The sequence below is a fragment of the Pristiophorus japonicus genome, chromosome 7, assembly GCF_044704955.1.
Source record: "Pristiophorus japonicus isolate sPriJap1 chromosome 7, sPriJap1.hap1, whole genome shotgun sequence".
Classification (NCBI taxonomy): Eukaryota; Metazoa; Chordata; class Chondrichthyes; family Pristiophoridae; genus Pristiophorus; species Pristiophorus japonicus.
The window spans coordinates 26339760-26355442 of NC_091983.1; the positions used below are offsets into that span (position 1 = coordinate 26339760).

At 45.7% G+C, this 15683-nt stretch overlaps 1 protein-coding gene across 1 annotated transcript in view; it reads left to right on the forward strand.

Annotated features, from left to right (window-relative positions):
* The first annotated feature begins 201 nt into the window (after positions 1 to 201).
* Positions 202 to 15683, forward strand: part of LOC139266573 (KH domain-containing, RNA-binding, signal transduction-associated protein 2-like) — a 471278-nt gene continuing 455796 nt past the window's right edge. Inside the window, exons 1-2 of the mRNA XM_070884167.1 lie at positions 202 to 389; positions 4012 to 4112. Coding sequence (XP_070740268.1) covers positions 202 to 389; positions 4012 to 4112 — 289 coding nt within the window. The remainder of the gene's footprint in view (positions 390 to 4011; positions 4113 to 15683) is intronic.

The following is a 15683-nucleotide window of genomic DNA, read 5'->3' on the forward strand; positions in this document are numbered from 1 at the left end:
AGTAGTAAAACGTCCCGAGGTGCTTCACAGGAGCATTATCGGATAACATTTGATACCGAGCCACATCATGAGATAGTAGGGCAGGTGACCAAAGGCCTGGTCAAAGAAGTAGGTTTTACAGAGCATTTTAAAGGATGAGCGAGAGAGGCAGAGACGTTTAGGGAGAGAATTCCAGAGCTTGAGGCCCAGGTATCCGAAGTCATGGCTGCCGGTGGTGGTATGAAGGAAATTGTGGATGTGCAAGAGGCCAGAATTAGAGGAGCGCAGATATCTCGGGGAGTTGTAGGGCTGGAGAAGGTTGAAGAGTATGGGAAAGGTGAGGCCATGGAGGGATTTGAACATGGGGATGAGAATTTTAAAATTGTGGCGTTGCCGGACTGGGAGTTAATGTAGGTCAATGAACACAGGGGTGACGAGTGAACGGGACCTGGTGCTTGTTAGGGTACAGGCAGCAGAGATTTATCAACAATGTTGATGCGAGGAGCGCTGCATTTACATGATCACTAATGTCGCACCAACACCAAGAGATTGTAGTGTAAAGCTGGAGTTAGGGCCCAACCTAACCTCCTGGGGGAGGGGGTGTGGTGGGAGGAACCTGCTTCACACTGACACTCTAGTTATAGTGTAAATGCAGCCTGGGTGAGAAGTGACGTATATCAAAAATAAAACAACAGTGGGAGTAATTTTCAGTTTCTATTGGAGTCAGCAGAGAGGAAAATTGAGCTGGGTGTATAGAATGCACAGCAGAGAAACAGGCCATTCAGCCCAACTGGTCCGTGCCGGTATTTATACTTTACACAAGTCTCCTCCCACCTTACTTCATCTCACCCTTTCTGCATATCCTTCTATTCCTTTCTCCCTCATGTACATATCTAACTGCCCCTTAAATGCATCAATGCTATTCGCCTCCTTGTGGTAGCAAGTTCCACATTCTAAGCAGTCTCCTGAATTCCCTGTCTTATATTTATAACCCCTAGTTTTAGTCTCTTTTGGCCACAGTGTCAGCCATGGTTCAGTGTGTGGCACTCTTGGCTCCTGGGTCAGAAGGCTGTGGGTTCAAGTCCCTCCCCAGGGACTTGAGCACATCATCTAAGCTGGCACTCCAGTGCAGTACTGAGGGAGTGCTGCACTGTTGGAGGTGCCATCTTTTGGCTCAGACATTAAACTGCTCTCAGGTAGACGTAAAAGATCCCATGGCACTATTTCGAAGAAGAGCAGGGGAGTTATCCCCGGTGTCCTGGCCAATATATTTATCCCTCAATCAACATTTGAAACAGTTTATCTGGTGATTATCACACTGCTGTTTGTGAGAGCTGGCTGTGAGTTAATTGGTTGTCACATTTCCAACATTACAACAGTGACTACATTTCAATAAGTACTTCATTGGCTGCTGAGCGCTTTGGGAATGTCTGGTGATCGTGAAAGGTGCTATAGAAATGCAAGTCTTTTCTCTTTTCCCACAAGTGGAAACATTTTCTCTACTTCTATCGAATCCTTTCATAATTTTAAAGACCTCTATCAGGGTCACCCCTCAGTCTTTGCATTTCTAGAGTAAAGCTGGGCCAACTTTTCCTGATAATTATAATCTCTCTCTTCTGCTATTATCCTTGTGAATCTTTTTTGCACCTTTTAATAGAGTCCAGAACTGTGCGCAGTAGTCTTGCACTTAGTGAATCTACAACTCTGTAGGTTTCTATCACCAAAGAATCCAAATGTTCTCTAAATTATGTCTCATTTATTTTTTGGTCAAATATGAATTCAGCTAGATGGTGACCAACAACAAAACTTGCATTTATATAGCGTCTTTTAGAAACATAGAAAATAGGTGCAGGAGTAGGCCATTCGGCCCTTCGACCCTGCACCATCATTCGATAAGATCATGGTAAAATGTCCCAAAGCACTTCACAGGAATGTTATCAAGTCACGTAGGGAGATATTAGGACAGGTGACCAAAAGCTTGATCAAAGAGGTAGGTTTTAAGGAGCGTTTTATGGAGGAGAGGAGAGGTAGAGAGTCGGAGAGGTTTAGGGAGGGAATTTCAGAGCTTAGAGACTAGGCAGCTGACAGTACGGCTGCCAGTGGTGGGGCGATGAAAATCGAGGGTGTGCACGAGGCCAGAATTGGAGGAGTGCAGAGATCTAGAACAGGCATAAGCATAGCCACTGACATCAGTTCTTGAATATTCTACTTGTGTTAAGTTTTTAATGGTTTACATGTTCAAATCACTGGTCACATAATTTAAAATAAAGCCATCACTCATCCTGTAGTGTAACCGACATTACATTGCTACTTCTACTTCTCAGCAGGCAGTCTTGTTTTGTTTGACATTTAACACAGCATTACGTAGCACATATGGATCTTTACTGAGATTGTGCGGTTTATGTGGACACAATGGAAAGTGCACTGGGTAGCTAGGAGCTCCCTGAGCAAGCAGTTATTTATTTAAAGCGATTTCTGTTGCCTCCATACGCCTGTAACTGCTTTAAATTGCATCAATTCTCAATGCCCAAAGTACAGGTTTATGTTTTAATTACTTTCCTGTACCACAGAACTTTAACTTCGCATAGTATGAGTGGCAACCCTGTCTTTATTTGCCCAGTACTTTTCCATCTCAAGAAAACAGACTCGCAAACAGTCCCAATTTGCAGCGCTGCGATAGTCCCTGTATTATGCCCCAGTGAATAAATTCTGACCTTTTGTTCCATGCTAGAACTTATTCCAAAAATATCCCACATTTATTCCGTTTTATGTAAATATTGTAGAAAAGTATATGAAGGATGCGGAGGATGCAGCAGTGCAAGGCCAATGGGTTCTGGCCTGTTGCCTAAATTGCTCCTTCTCCACCAGTGCAGCCATGCCGAGAAGGAAAGGGGTGTGTGATATCGGGCTTCTCTTTATACGGGGGTAGGAGAGGTGGGGAAGAGAAATTCGAGTTGCCCCCAAAACCAGGAGCAAGTTGCCAGAGCGATTGTTCTACATGCCGATCTGAGGCCCGAGCCAGATTCAGCTTCCACTCGGTTGCAGTGTTTTTCTCGGGGCACTTCACCTTATATCGGTGTAACCCATGCAAAAGACTGTGGAATTTTAAGCGCAAATTACGCCAATTCTGTTCCTGTGATCTTTTGCGCAGCTTTTAAAAACATTGCGCTAGGAGCAGACCCCGCCCACAAAACTGGCCACGCCCCCGGATCAAATTAATCACCATGGCGCGTCTCCGCTAATTGCGTCCTTCGAGGAGGCTCCAAAAACTAAGCTGGATCTTTTGTGCGCAAGGACACTAATTTTAAACGGCTTTGAATTTTTTTAAATTTATAACAACACTGATTACTGTACCCCAGTACAGCTAGCACATGGTTGTGTGTATTTCAATATCAAGTCATTTTCAGTCATTTAACATCTGGTTACTCGCAGGTGATGGATCACAGTGTGATTAAAAATACATTATTTTGTGGTAAACCCATTTTCGGCTGTATTGATCAAAATGCACCAGGTTACCATTCTTAAATATATCAAGGAATATCTTTTTTAAAGCAAAGTTTAAAAGAAAACTAGGTTTTAAAACGCTGCCAAATTGTGGTGGTTCATGGCAGATTTTGTGTTTGCTGACATACAAAATGAGTTTGAGAGGAAACTCAAGGGGAAATAAACACTTTGCAAAACAGATCGCTGATTGTGCGCAAAGTGGAATCTCTACCCCAGGGTGTTAGCCAAGAAGAGTTGAAAACTCTGGCTGGCCATATTCCTGGAGGTTTCATCACATGACCTCCTGCTTCCAATCGCACCGCCCTGCCCCCACGCTTCAGCCATTGGTCGCTCGGTGTGCCCATCCTCACAGCGCCCAGTCTTCCCAGGCCAATTACACAATTAGATAATGCTTCACTGTCAGTCAAGCAGCCTTTTTAATCCTGTCTCCAATACTTTTATAACTAATAAATGAAAGCGTTCAAAAGAAAATTCAATAAAAATCTAATTTTTTATGCTCCTATGATTTTTCTCCTGAGTTGCTTGTAGCAGTGTCCTGAAGATTAATCTAATTCCTGGAGACTCCAGGGCAAACCTGGAGGGTTGGCAACCCTACAGCCAAATGGTGGGTGAAAGTGCAGCGAATGAGGGTACGGGGCCCAGAAGAGCCGAGGGTCCAGGGACAGCACGGGCCAGCCCACACTGCGATATGTGTGCGCACTAGGTCCGAAGCAGAGCAGGTCTCCAGTCGTCCTGGTTAACCCTTGCCACTGGACCAAGACCTAGCTCTGTCAAGCCTGTGTGGTGACTGGTGTGCAACGGTCACCACACGTTAAAAAAAATTCACGCACAGGCATCTTCCACCCCTCAATTGGAGTTCAGGACTGGAACATCGGGTCCTTCATTGAAACATCTGTGAACTCATGTGGAAGCAAGTCATCCTCGCTCGAGGAACTGCCTATGATGATGAGCCAAATGATGTTCTGTGTCCCTAATTACAATAAAAACAGAAAATGCTGGAAATCTCAGCAAGTCAGGCAGCATCTGTGGCAAGAAACAGAGTTAACGTTTCAGGTCGATAACCCTTTATCAGAACTGGTGAATGTTTGCAATGAACAGTTTTTTTTCTCTTTGTCTCCAATGGCAGCTGGTAATTATCCCACCATTCACACCCTATCTAGACTAACATTTTTCTAACTTCTGCCATTACCATTTCAATTCAGCCTATCATCCCTTTTGTCTCTCTCATCTCTCCTGTCTTCTTCTACCCTATCACAGACCTTCCCTTTTGTTCTTTCTTCCGCTCCCCCTTTCAGTGCTCCTTAAGAATTTGTTCTTTTCGATCATTTGCCAGTTCTGACGAAGGGTCATCAACCTGAAACATTAACTCTGTTTTTCTCTCCAAAGATTCTGCCTGACCTGCTAAGATTTCCAGCAAGGTCAGTGATAGGGTGGAAGACAGGAGAGATTTGAGAAACAAAAGGAATGATGGGCGAACTTGAGATGGTAATGGCAGAAGTAAGAAAAAAATTTGTTTAGATAGGGTGTGAATGGCTGGATAATTATCAGCTGCCGTGGGGAAAAAAAAGAGAGAGAAAAAATACATCAGAGCAAAGTGTGGGCAGAGGTTATGGTCTGAAATTGTTGAACTCGATGTTAAATCCATAAGGTTGTAAAGTGCCTAAACGAAAGATGAGGTGCTGTTCCTCGAGCTTCATTGGAACAATGTAGGAGGCCGAGGAAGAGGACGGAGAGATCTGAGTGGGAGTGGACCGGGGAATTAAAGTGACAGGTGACCGGAAGCTCAGGGTCACGCTCACTGACTGAATGGAGGTGTTGCGCAAAGTGGTCACCCAATCTGCGTTTGGTCTCCCCAATGTAGAGGAGACCATACAGTATACTAAATTGAAAGAAGTACAAGTAAATCGCGGTTTCACCTGGAAGGAGTATTTGGGCCCTGGATAGTGGGAAGGGAGGAGGTAAAAGGGCAGGTGTTGCATCTCTTGCGCTTGTATGGGAAGGGGAGGGGGTGCTGAGAGTGACTGCGGAATGGACCAGAGTATCGCGGAGGGAGCGGTCCCTTCGGAATGTTGAGAGGGGAGGGGAGAGGAAGATGTGATGGTGTTGGGATCACGCTGGAGGTGGTGGAAATGGCAGAGGATGATCCATTGAATGTGGAGGCTGGTGGGGTGAAAGGTGAGGACAAAGGGAACCCTGTCATTGTTCTGAGAGGGTGGGGAAGGGGTGAGAGTAGAGGTGCGGGAAATAGAACAGATACGGTCGAGGGCCATGTTAACCATGGCGGAGGCGAATCCTCGGTTGAGGGAAAAGGAAGACATATCAGAGGCATTAGGGTGAAAGGTGGCATCATCAGAGCAGATGTGACGCAGACGGAGAAACTGGGAGAATGGAATGGAGTCCTTACAGGATGCGGGGTGGCAGGAAGTGTAGTCCAGGTAGCTGTGGGAGTCAGTGGGCTTATAATGAATGTTTGTCAATAGTCTATCCCCAGAAATGGAGACAGAGAGGTCGAGGAAAGGAAGGGAAGAGTCAGAGATGGACCATGTGAAGGTGAGGGAAGGCTGGAAATTGGATGCAAAGTGAATGAAATTTTCCAATTCAGGGCGAGAGCAGGAAACGGCACTGATACAGTCATCAATGTACCAGAAAAAGAGGTGAGGGAGGGGACCTGAGTAGACTGGAACAATGAATGTTCCACATATTCCACGAAAAGGTAGACATAGCTAGGACCCATGTGGGTTCCCATAGCAATACCTCTGTTTTGGAGAAAGTAGGTGGGGTCAAAGGAGAAGTGGTTCAATGTGAGAAAAAGTTCGGCCAGGCTGAGGAGGGTGGGGGATGGGGACTGGTTGGGAAACTGCTCGCGGAAGAAGCGGAGCGCCCTCAGGCCTTCCTGGTGGGGGATGGAAGTGTAGAGGGATTGGACATCCATGGTGAAAAGGAGACAGTTGGGGCCAGGAAATTGGAAACTGTTAAAGTGACGGAGGGCATCGGAGGAATCACGGAAGTAGATGGGAAGAGAGTGGACAAGGGGAAAAATATAGAGTCGGGATAGGAAGAAATAGGTTCCGTGGGACAGAGAACAGGCTGAAACGATGGGTCAACCGGGGCAATCCTGTTTGTGGATCTTGGGAATGAGGTAGAAGCGGGCTGTGTGGGGTTGGGGAACTATGAGGTTGATGGCTGTGGAGGGAAGATCTCCAGAGGAGATGAGATCAGTGACGGTCTGGGAAATTATGCCTTGATGTTTGTTAGTGGGCTCATGGTCCGGGGGAGGTAGGAGGAGGTGTCAGAGAGTTGGTGATCAGCCTCTGCAAGGTAGAGATCGGTTCGCCAAACAACAACAGTGCCACCCTTGTCAGCAGGTTTAATGACAATGTTGGGGTTGGATCTGAGAGAGTAGAATGCTGCAAGTTCAGAGGGAGGTAGGTTGGAGTGAGTGAGGGGAGCAGAGAAATTGAGATGGCCGATGTCCTGTCGGCAGTTCACAATAAAAAGATCTAGAGAGAGTAAGAGGCCAGAGGGAGGGGTCCAGGTAGAGCGAGAATTCTGAAAACAGGAGAAAGGGTCAGCTGTGGGGAGGGAAGACTCCTGGCCGAAGAAGTGGGCACGGAGGCGAAGGTGGCGGAAAAAGAGCTCAGCATCGTGCCGAGCTCGAAATTCATTGAGGTGGGGGGCATAAGGGAATAAGAACATAAGAAATGGGAGCAGGAGTAGGCCATTTGGCCCCTCAAGCCTGCTCCGCCATTCGGTAAGATCATGGCTGATCTAATCATGGATTCAGCTCCACTTCTCTGCCCGCTCCCCATAACCCTTTACTCCATTATCACTCAGAAATCTGTCTATCTCCGCCTTAAATATATTCAGTGACCCAGCTCTCTGAGGCAGCGAATTCCACAGATTTTCAACTCTGAGAGAAAAAATTCCTCACCTCAGTTTTAAATGGGTGACCCCTTATTCTAAGACTATGTCCCCTAGTTTTAGTTTCCCCTACGAGTAGAAATATCCCCTCTGCATCCACCTTGTCGAGCCCCCTCATTAACTTATAAGTTTCAATAAGATCACCTCTCATTCTTCTGAACTCCAATGTGTCTAGGCCCAACCTACTCCACCTATCTTCATAAGTCAACCCCCTCATCTCCGGAATCAACTTAGTGAACCTTCTCTGAACAGCCTCCAATGCAAATATATCCTTACACCTGGTTACTAAATGGAAAAGAATGCAAATGCTTGAATAAGCCATGCTGGAACAAAACACTTTAATGCATGCTTAAATACAGAGACCAAAACTGTACGCAGTACTCCAGGTGTGGCCTCACCAATAACCTGTACAGTTGTAGCAGGACTTCTCTGCTTTTATACTCTATCCCCCTTGCAAGGCCAATATTCCATTTGCCTTCCTGATTACTTGCTGTACCAGCATACTAACTTTTTGTGTTTCATGCACAAGGATCCCCAGGTCTCTCTCTACTGCAGCACTTTGCAGTTTTTTTTCCATTTAAATTATAATTTACTTTTCTATTATTTCTGCCAAAGTGGATAACCTCACATTTTCCCATATTATACTCTATCTGCCGAATTTTTGCCCACTCACTTAGTCTGTCTGTATCCTTTTGCAGATTTTGTGTCATCCTCACAATTTGTTTTCCCACTCATCTTTGTATCATCAGCAAACTTGGCTACATTACACTCGGTCCATTCATCCAAGTCATTAACATAGATTATGAATAGTTGAGGACCCAGCACCGATCCCTGTGGCATCCCAATAGTCACTGTTTGCCAACTGAAATATGACCCATTTATTCCGACTCTCTGTTTTCTGTTAGTTAACCAATCCTCTATCGATGCTAATATATTACCCCCAACCCCATGAGCTTGCATCTTGTGCAGTATCTGTGGAATTCGCTGCCTCAGAGAGTTGTGGAAGCTGGGACATTGAATAAATTTAAGACAGATTATAGACAGTTTCTCAAACAATAAGGGGATAAGGGGTTATGGAGAGCGGGCAGGAAAGTGGAGCTGAGTCCATGATCAGATCAGCCATGATCTTCTTGAATGGCGGAGCAGGCTCGAGGGGCCAAATAGCCTACTCCTGTTCCTATTTCTTATGTTCTTATGTAACCTCTTAGATGGCACCTTATCGAATGTGTAGTTTATGGAGAAAGAGTCAGACTGAACACTGTGAGCTCAAAGTAATGCGTGACCGTAGTCTTTTATTGCAGGTCTCCAGAGTGCCTCTCCAACCTGTGAAGCACTCTTAAATACATGTGCTCCCAAGGGATTATGAGATCCCTTGGGACTCCGGGGAATAAGCTCTCTGGTGGCTGTACAGAGTATATACAAGTCCAGATACATAACAACATTCCCCCCCCAAAGTCAATAGTGTAACTATTTACAATGTGAGTCGATCTGGGGTCCTTCTTGCCCTGGTTGATCGTCTCGGTGTGAAGGCTGGTGTTGTTGAGTCATTTGTTGAGCCCTCGCTGGGCTGCTGTGCAGCTGGCCTTGCTGGGCTGCCTGATGTGTTGGGCCCTGCAGGACTGCTGTGGATGATGGGTTCTGCTTCGTAGTCAAGCATGGTGTCGGTTGCCACTGGTGGGTGTGTTGGGGGATCAAAAAAGGTAGGGTCCAAGCTGGGTTGCTCAGGGTAGTCCGTGAATCTGAGTTTGATTTGGTCCAAGTGTTTCCGATGAATGAGTCCATTTGAAAGTTTGACCCGAAACACCCTGCTCCCCTCTTTGGCCATGACAGTGTCGGGAAGCCACTTGGGACCTTGCCCATCATTTAAAACAAATACAGGATAATTGAATTCAGTCTCGCGTGATACATTTGCGCTATCATGGTATGCACTTTGTTGAAGCTGCCTGCTCTCTACCTGTTCCTGTAGATCAGGGTGAACTAACGAGAGCCTTGTCTTAAGTGCTCTTTTCATGAGCAGTTCAGCAAGTGGGATCCCAGTGAATGAATGTGATCTCGTGCAGTAGCTAAGCAGGACTCGAGATAGGTGAGTCTGCATTGAGTCTTCAGTTACCCTCTTCAAGCCTTGCTTGATGGTTTGCACTGCTCTTTCTGCCTGACCATTGGACGCTGGTTTAAACCAGGCAGATGTGACATGTTCGATCCCATTACGGGTCATAAATTCTTTGAACTCAGCACTGGTAAAACATGGCCCGTTGTCACTCACCAGGACATCGGGTAAGCTATGTGTCGCAAACATGGCCTGCAGGCTTTCAGTAGTGGCAGCGGATGTGCTGGCCGACATTATCTCTCATTCAATCCATTTGGAGTACGCGTCTACAACCACAAGGAATATTTTACCCAAGAACGGGCCTGCATAGTCGACGTGTACCCTAGACCACAGTTTGGAGGGCCAAGACCATAAACTTAGCGGCGCCTCCCTGGGTACATTGCTTAACTGCGAGCATGTATTACATCTGTGAACGCAGGACTCTAAGTCCGCATCGATGCTGGGCCACCACACATGGGATCTGGCTATCGCTTTCATCATTACGATGCCTGGGTGTGTACTGTGGAGGTCATTGATGAAGGTGTCTCTACCCTTCTTGGGGACCACTACTCGATTGCCCCACAGAAGGCAGTCTGCCTCTATAGACATTTCATCTTTGCACCGTTGGAACGGCTTTATCTCTTCCTGCATTTCCACTGGGACACTGGACCAGCTCCTGTGAAGCACACAGCTTTTGACTTTGGATAATAAGGGGTCCTGGCTTGTCCAGGTTTTGATCTGCTGGGCAGTGACAGGTGATTGCTCACTCTCAAATGTTTCCATAACCATGGCTAGATCTGCGGGCTGCGCCATTTCAATCCCCGTGGTGGGCAGTGGCAGCCTACTGAGATAATCGGAAGTTTTCTGTGCCTGGCCTGTGGCGGATGGCATAGTTGTATGCAGACAACGTGAGCGCACATCTCTGGATGCGGGCCGATGCATTGGTATTTATCCCTTTGCTCTCGGAAAACAGGGATACAAGTGCTTATGGTCAGTTTCCAATTCAAATTTTAGCCCAAACAGGTATTGATGTATTTTCTTTACCCCATAGACACACGATAACGCTTCTTTTTCAATCATGCTGTAGCCTCTCTCGGCCTTAGACAGACTCCTGGATGCATAAGCAACTGGTTGCAGTTTCCCGAAATCATTGGCTTGTTGCAATACACACCCAACGCCACATGATGACGAATCACATGCTAGTACCAAACGCTTACATGGATCATACAACACAAGCAATTTGATTGAGCATAACAATTTTACAAAGGCATTTTCTTGGCTTTTGCCCCAAACCCATTCGCCCCCTTTTCGTAGTAAGACATGCAGTGGTTCTAGCAGGGTGCTGAGACCCGGTAAGAAGTTACCAAAGTAGTTCAAGAATCCCAAGAACGACGGCAGCTCCATCACGTTCTGCGGCCTTGGTGCATTCTCGATTGCCTCCGTCTTCGCGTTGGTGGGCCTGATGCCGTCCGCCGCAATCCTCCTTCCCAAGAACTTCACTTCAGGCGCCAGGAAAATGCATTTCGAGCGTTTTACCCTGAGCCCAACACGGTTGAGCCGATAAGAACCTCCTCCAGCTTCTGCAGGTACTCGACTATGTTCCGACCTGTGACCAAGATGTCGTCCTGGAAGACCACGGTGTGCAGGACAGACTTCAGTAAACTTTCCATGTTTCTTTGGAATATCGCCGCTACTGATCAGTCTGCTGAACCTTCGCTGCACTCCCTCAATAGCAAGAATGTCCTTCCTCAGGTTAGGAGACCAAACCTGTACACAATACTCCAGGTGTGACCTCACCAAGGCCCTGTACAACTGTAGCAACACCTCCCTGCCCCTGTACTCAAATCCCCTCGCTATGAAGGCCAACATGCCATTTGCTTTCTTAACCGCCTGCTGTACCTGCATGCCAACCTTCAATGACTGATGTACCATGACACCCAGGTCTCTTTGCACCTCCCTTTTCCTAATCTGTCACCATTCAGATAATAGTCTGTCTCTCTGTTTTTACCACCAAAGTGGATAACCTCACATTTATCCACATTATACTTCATCTGCCATGCATTTGCCCACTCACCTAACCTATCCAAGTCGCTCTGCAGCCTCATAGCATCCTCCTCGCAGCTCAGACTGCCACCCAACTTAGTGTCATCCGCAAATTTGGAGATACTACATTTAATCCCCTCGTCTAAATCATTAATGTACAGTGTAAACAGCTGGGGCCCCAGCACAGAACCTTGCGGTACCCCACTAGTCACTGCCTGCCATTCTGAAAAGTACCCATTTACTCCTACTCTTTGCTTCCTGTCTGACAACCAGTTCTCAATCCATGTCAGCACACTACCCCCAATCCCATGTGCTTTAACTTTGCACATTAATCTCTTGTGTGGGACCTTGTCGAAAGCCTTCTGAAAGTCCAAATATACCACATCAACTGGTTCTCCCTTGTCCGCTCTACTGGAAACATCTTCAAAAAATTCCAGAAGATTTGTCAAGCATGATTTCCCTTTCACAAATCCATGCTGACTTGGACCCATCATGTCACCTCTTTCCAAATGCACTGCTATGACATCCTTAATAATTGATTCCATCATTTTACCCACTACCGATGTCAGGCTGACCGGTCTATAATTCCCTGTTATCTCTCTCCCTCCTTTTTTAAAAAGTGGGGTTACATTGGCTACCCTCCACTCCATAGGAACTGATCCAGAGTCAATGGAATGTTAGAAAATGACTGTCAATGCATCCACTATTTCCAAGGCCACCTCCTTAAGTACTCTGGGATAATAATAATGGACTCCAGCATTTTCCCAATGACAGATGTTAGGTTAACTGATCTATAGTTTCCTGCTTTTTGTCTGCCTCCTTTTTTTAAATAGGGGCGTTACATTTGCGGTTTTCCAATCTGCTGGGACCACCCCAGAATCCAGGGAATTTTGGTAGATTACAACCAATGCATACACTATCTCTGCAGCCATTTCTCTTAAGACCCTAAGATGTAATCCATCAGGTCCAGGGGACTTGTCCATCTTTAGTCCCATTATTTTACCTAGTACTACTTCATTAGTGATAGTGATTGTATTAAGTTCTTCTATATCTATAGCCCATTGATTATCCACTATTGGGATGTTTTTAGTGCCTTCTACCGTGAAGACCGATACAAACTATTTGTTCAAAGTCTCTGCCATTTCCCTGTTCTACATTATTAATTCCTCAGTCTCATCCTCCAGGGGACCAACATTTACTTTAGCCACTCTTTTCCTTTTTATGTACCTGTAGAAACTCTTACTATCTGTTTTTATATTTCACACTAGTTTACTTTCATAATCTATCTTCCCGCACTTAATCATTTTTTTTAGTCGTTTTCTGCTGGTTTTTAAAAATGAAGCTCAGGCCTTTGCTGAGGACTGATCGTTCGGGGTCAGAGCGGGGAAGGTCAGAGGGGAAAGTGAAAACACGGCAGGGGGTGAGATTGGAAGAAGGGATGGGATCAGAGGGAAGTGGAGGGGAAGAGGTTCTGAAGGGGCATTGGTGTCCAAGAGTTGTTGAAGCTTAAGATCCTTGACACCTGAAAGGAAGGATAAAGGTTTTTTGTTAAAGTACCAGAGGAGGCGTTTCCATCCTGCCTTCCACCCTATCTCAGACCTTCCCTTTTGTTCTTTGCTCCCCTCTCCCTTTCGGTGCTCCTTAAAACTTTGTTCATTTCGAACATTCGCCAGTTCTGACAAAGGGTCATCGACCTGAAACGTTAACTCTGCTTCTCTCCACAGATGCTGTCCGACCCACTGAGATTTCCAGCATTTTCTGTATTTATTTCAGATTACAGAATCCGCAATATTTTGCTTTTGTGTCCCTAAATACAATTTGGGTTCAGGACCCAGGATCACATATGTACGTATTCCAAAAATCAATTTCAATCTTTTATTTATGATAGAGCTCGAGTGTAGCAGCAACATTTCATTAGTAGTAAGAAGGTCTCACACTAATCCAACTAATCATTGGACAACCTTGCCTAACAGTGATCACAATCACAACGTAATCTCTTGCCCTGGAAGTCAGGCCGACTGACATTTCTCAATGTGGCCCCATTCCTAGTTACCTGCAACATTTATACTCTTTCGCTCCTATTTCTCATCTACGTATTGTCCTTGGCGACATCATCTGAAAACACAGCGTCAATTTCCACATGTACACTGATGACACCCAGCTCTACCTCACTACCACTTCTCTCGACCCCTCCACAGTCTCTAAATTGTCAGACTGCTTGTCCGACATCTGGATGAGCAGAAATTTTCTCCAGATGAATATTGGGAAGACCGAAGCCATTGTTTTCGGTCCCCGCCACAAACTCCGTTCCCAAGCCACTGAATCCATCCCTTTCTCCAACTTCTGTCTGAGGCTGAACCAGACCGTTCGCAACCTTCGTGTTATATTTGACCCTGAAACGAGCTTTTGGCCACATATCCACAACATAACTAAGACCGCCTATTTCCACCTCCGTAATATTGCCTATCTCCATCCTTGCCTCAGCTCATCCGTTGCTGAAGCCCTAATCCATGCCTTTGTTAAATGTCCTGGTTAAACAACACCTCGATTTCAAAATTGTCGTCCTGGTTTACAAATCATTCCATGGCCTTGCCCCTCCCTATCTCCTGTAATCTTTTTCAGTCTCACAACTCCACAAGATGTCTGCACCCCTCAAATTCTGCCCTCTTGAACATCCCTGATTATAACTGCTCAACCATCGGTGGCCGTGCCTTCAGTTGTTTGGGCACTAAGCTCTGGAACTCCCTGCCTAAACCTCTTCGTCTCTCTACCTTCCTTTCCTCCCTCAAGACGCTCCTTAAAACCTACCTCTTTGACCAAGCTTTTGGTCATTTTGCCCTGATTTCTACTTATGCGATTTTTTTTTTTGTCAAATGTTTTAGCCCATAATACTCCTGTGAAAGCACTTTGGGATGTTTGACCAAGTTAAAGGCGCTATATAAATACAAGTTGCTTTTGTTATATTACTGTTATGTGACTACCAGCACGTCACACCAGGTGTATTCCTCTTTGTTTCCCAGGATTTTACATGAATTTCAGTACATTGTGTAGAAACAAACCATTGGTGTACTACACTAGCAAACTTCACCAGATGGCAAGAAACTCGGAAATGTAGTGAACAGTGAGGCGGAGAGTCGCGGATTTCAGGAAGACAAAGATTGGTGAAATGGGCAGACACATGGTAGATACAATTTAATGCAGGAAAGTGAGAAGTGATGCATCTTGGAAGGAAGAATAAAGAGAGGCAATATAAACAAAATGGTACAATTTTAAAGAGGTTGCAGGAACAGAGACGTGGGGGTGTATATACACAAACCTTTCAAGGTTTCAGAACAAGTTGATAATGCTGTTAAAAAGGTATGCGGGATCTAATCTGTGGAGAAAGAGCAGGGGAGAAGCACGATGGGCCAAATGGCCTCTTTCTGTGCAGTATGATTCTATCAGTTCATCCACATTGTTTAACCCTTTCCATTCCAATCACCCAAAGTTCTTCTCCAACACAGGCCTCATTATGCTGGAAATCACAAGTTATGGCTGCCAAACAGGGGTCCTGATTCAGCTCGCCGGCACATAGCAGATATGTAATCTCCTAAAAGAACAATGTTTTAATCCAGAGTTTTAAAGATACTGAAAATACTTAACCAGCAAAAGGGCAAGAGAGGATCCAGTTCAATTTGAAGCAAGTGTTTGGCCTCTTGTGCATCTCCGATTTTCATCGTTCCACCACTGGAGGCCTTGCCTTCAGCTGCCTAGGTCCGGAGCTCTGGAATTCGCTCCCTAAACCTCTCTGCCTCTCTAACTCTCCACCTCTCTCTCCTCCTCCTTTTAAGATGCTGCTTAAAACCTCCCTCTTTGACCAAGCTTTTGGTCACCTGTCTAAATATCCCCTTATGTGGTTCAGTGTTAAAAATTTGTTTGAAGTGGTTAGTTGGGACGTTTTATTACATTAAAGGTGCTCTAGAAATGCAAGTTGTTTTTGAGGGATCTAAATTTAAGAATGTGGAGCTCTCGGGTGCAGTTGTCAACTGCATTGGAGAGGGTTGTGAATGGATCTCGGTCACCACATGGAAGAGCAAGCATTGTCCCTAGGAAAGAGGAACGCTTGCCATGTCAAAGCATTGTAGCCTCCAACCTATGCTCCTTTTAAACT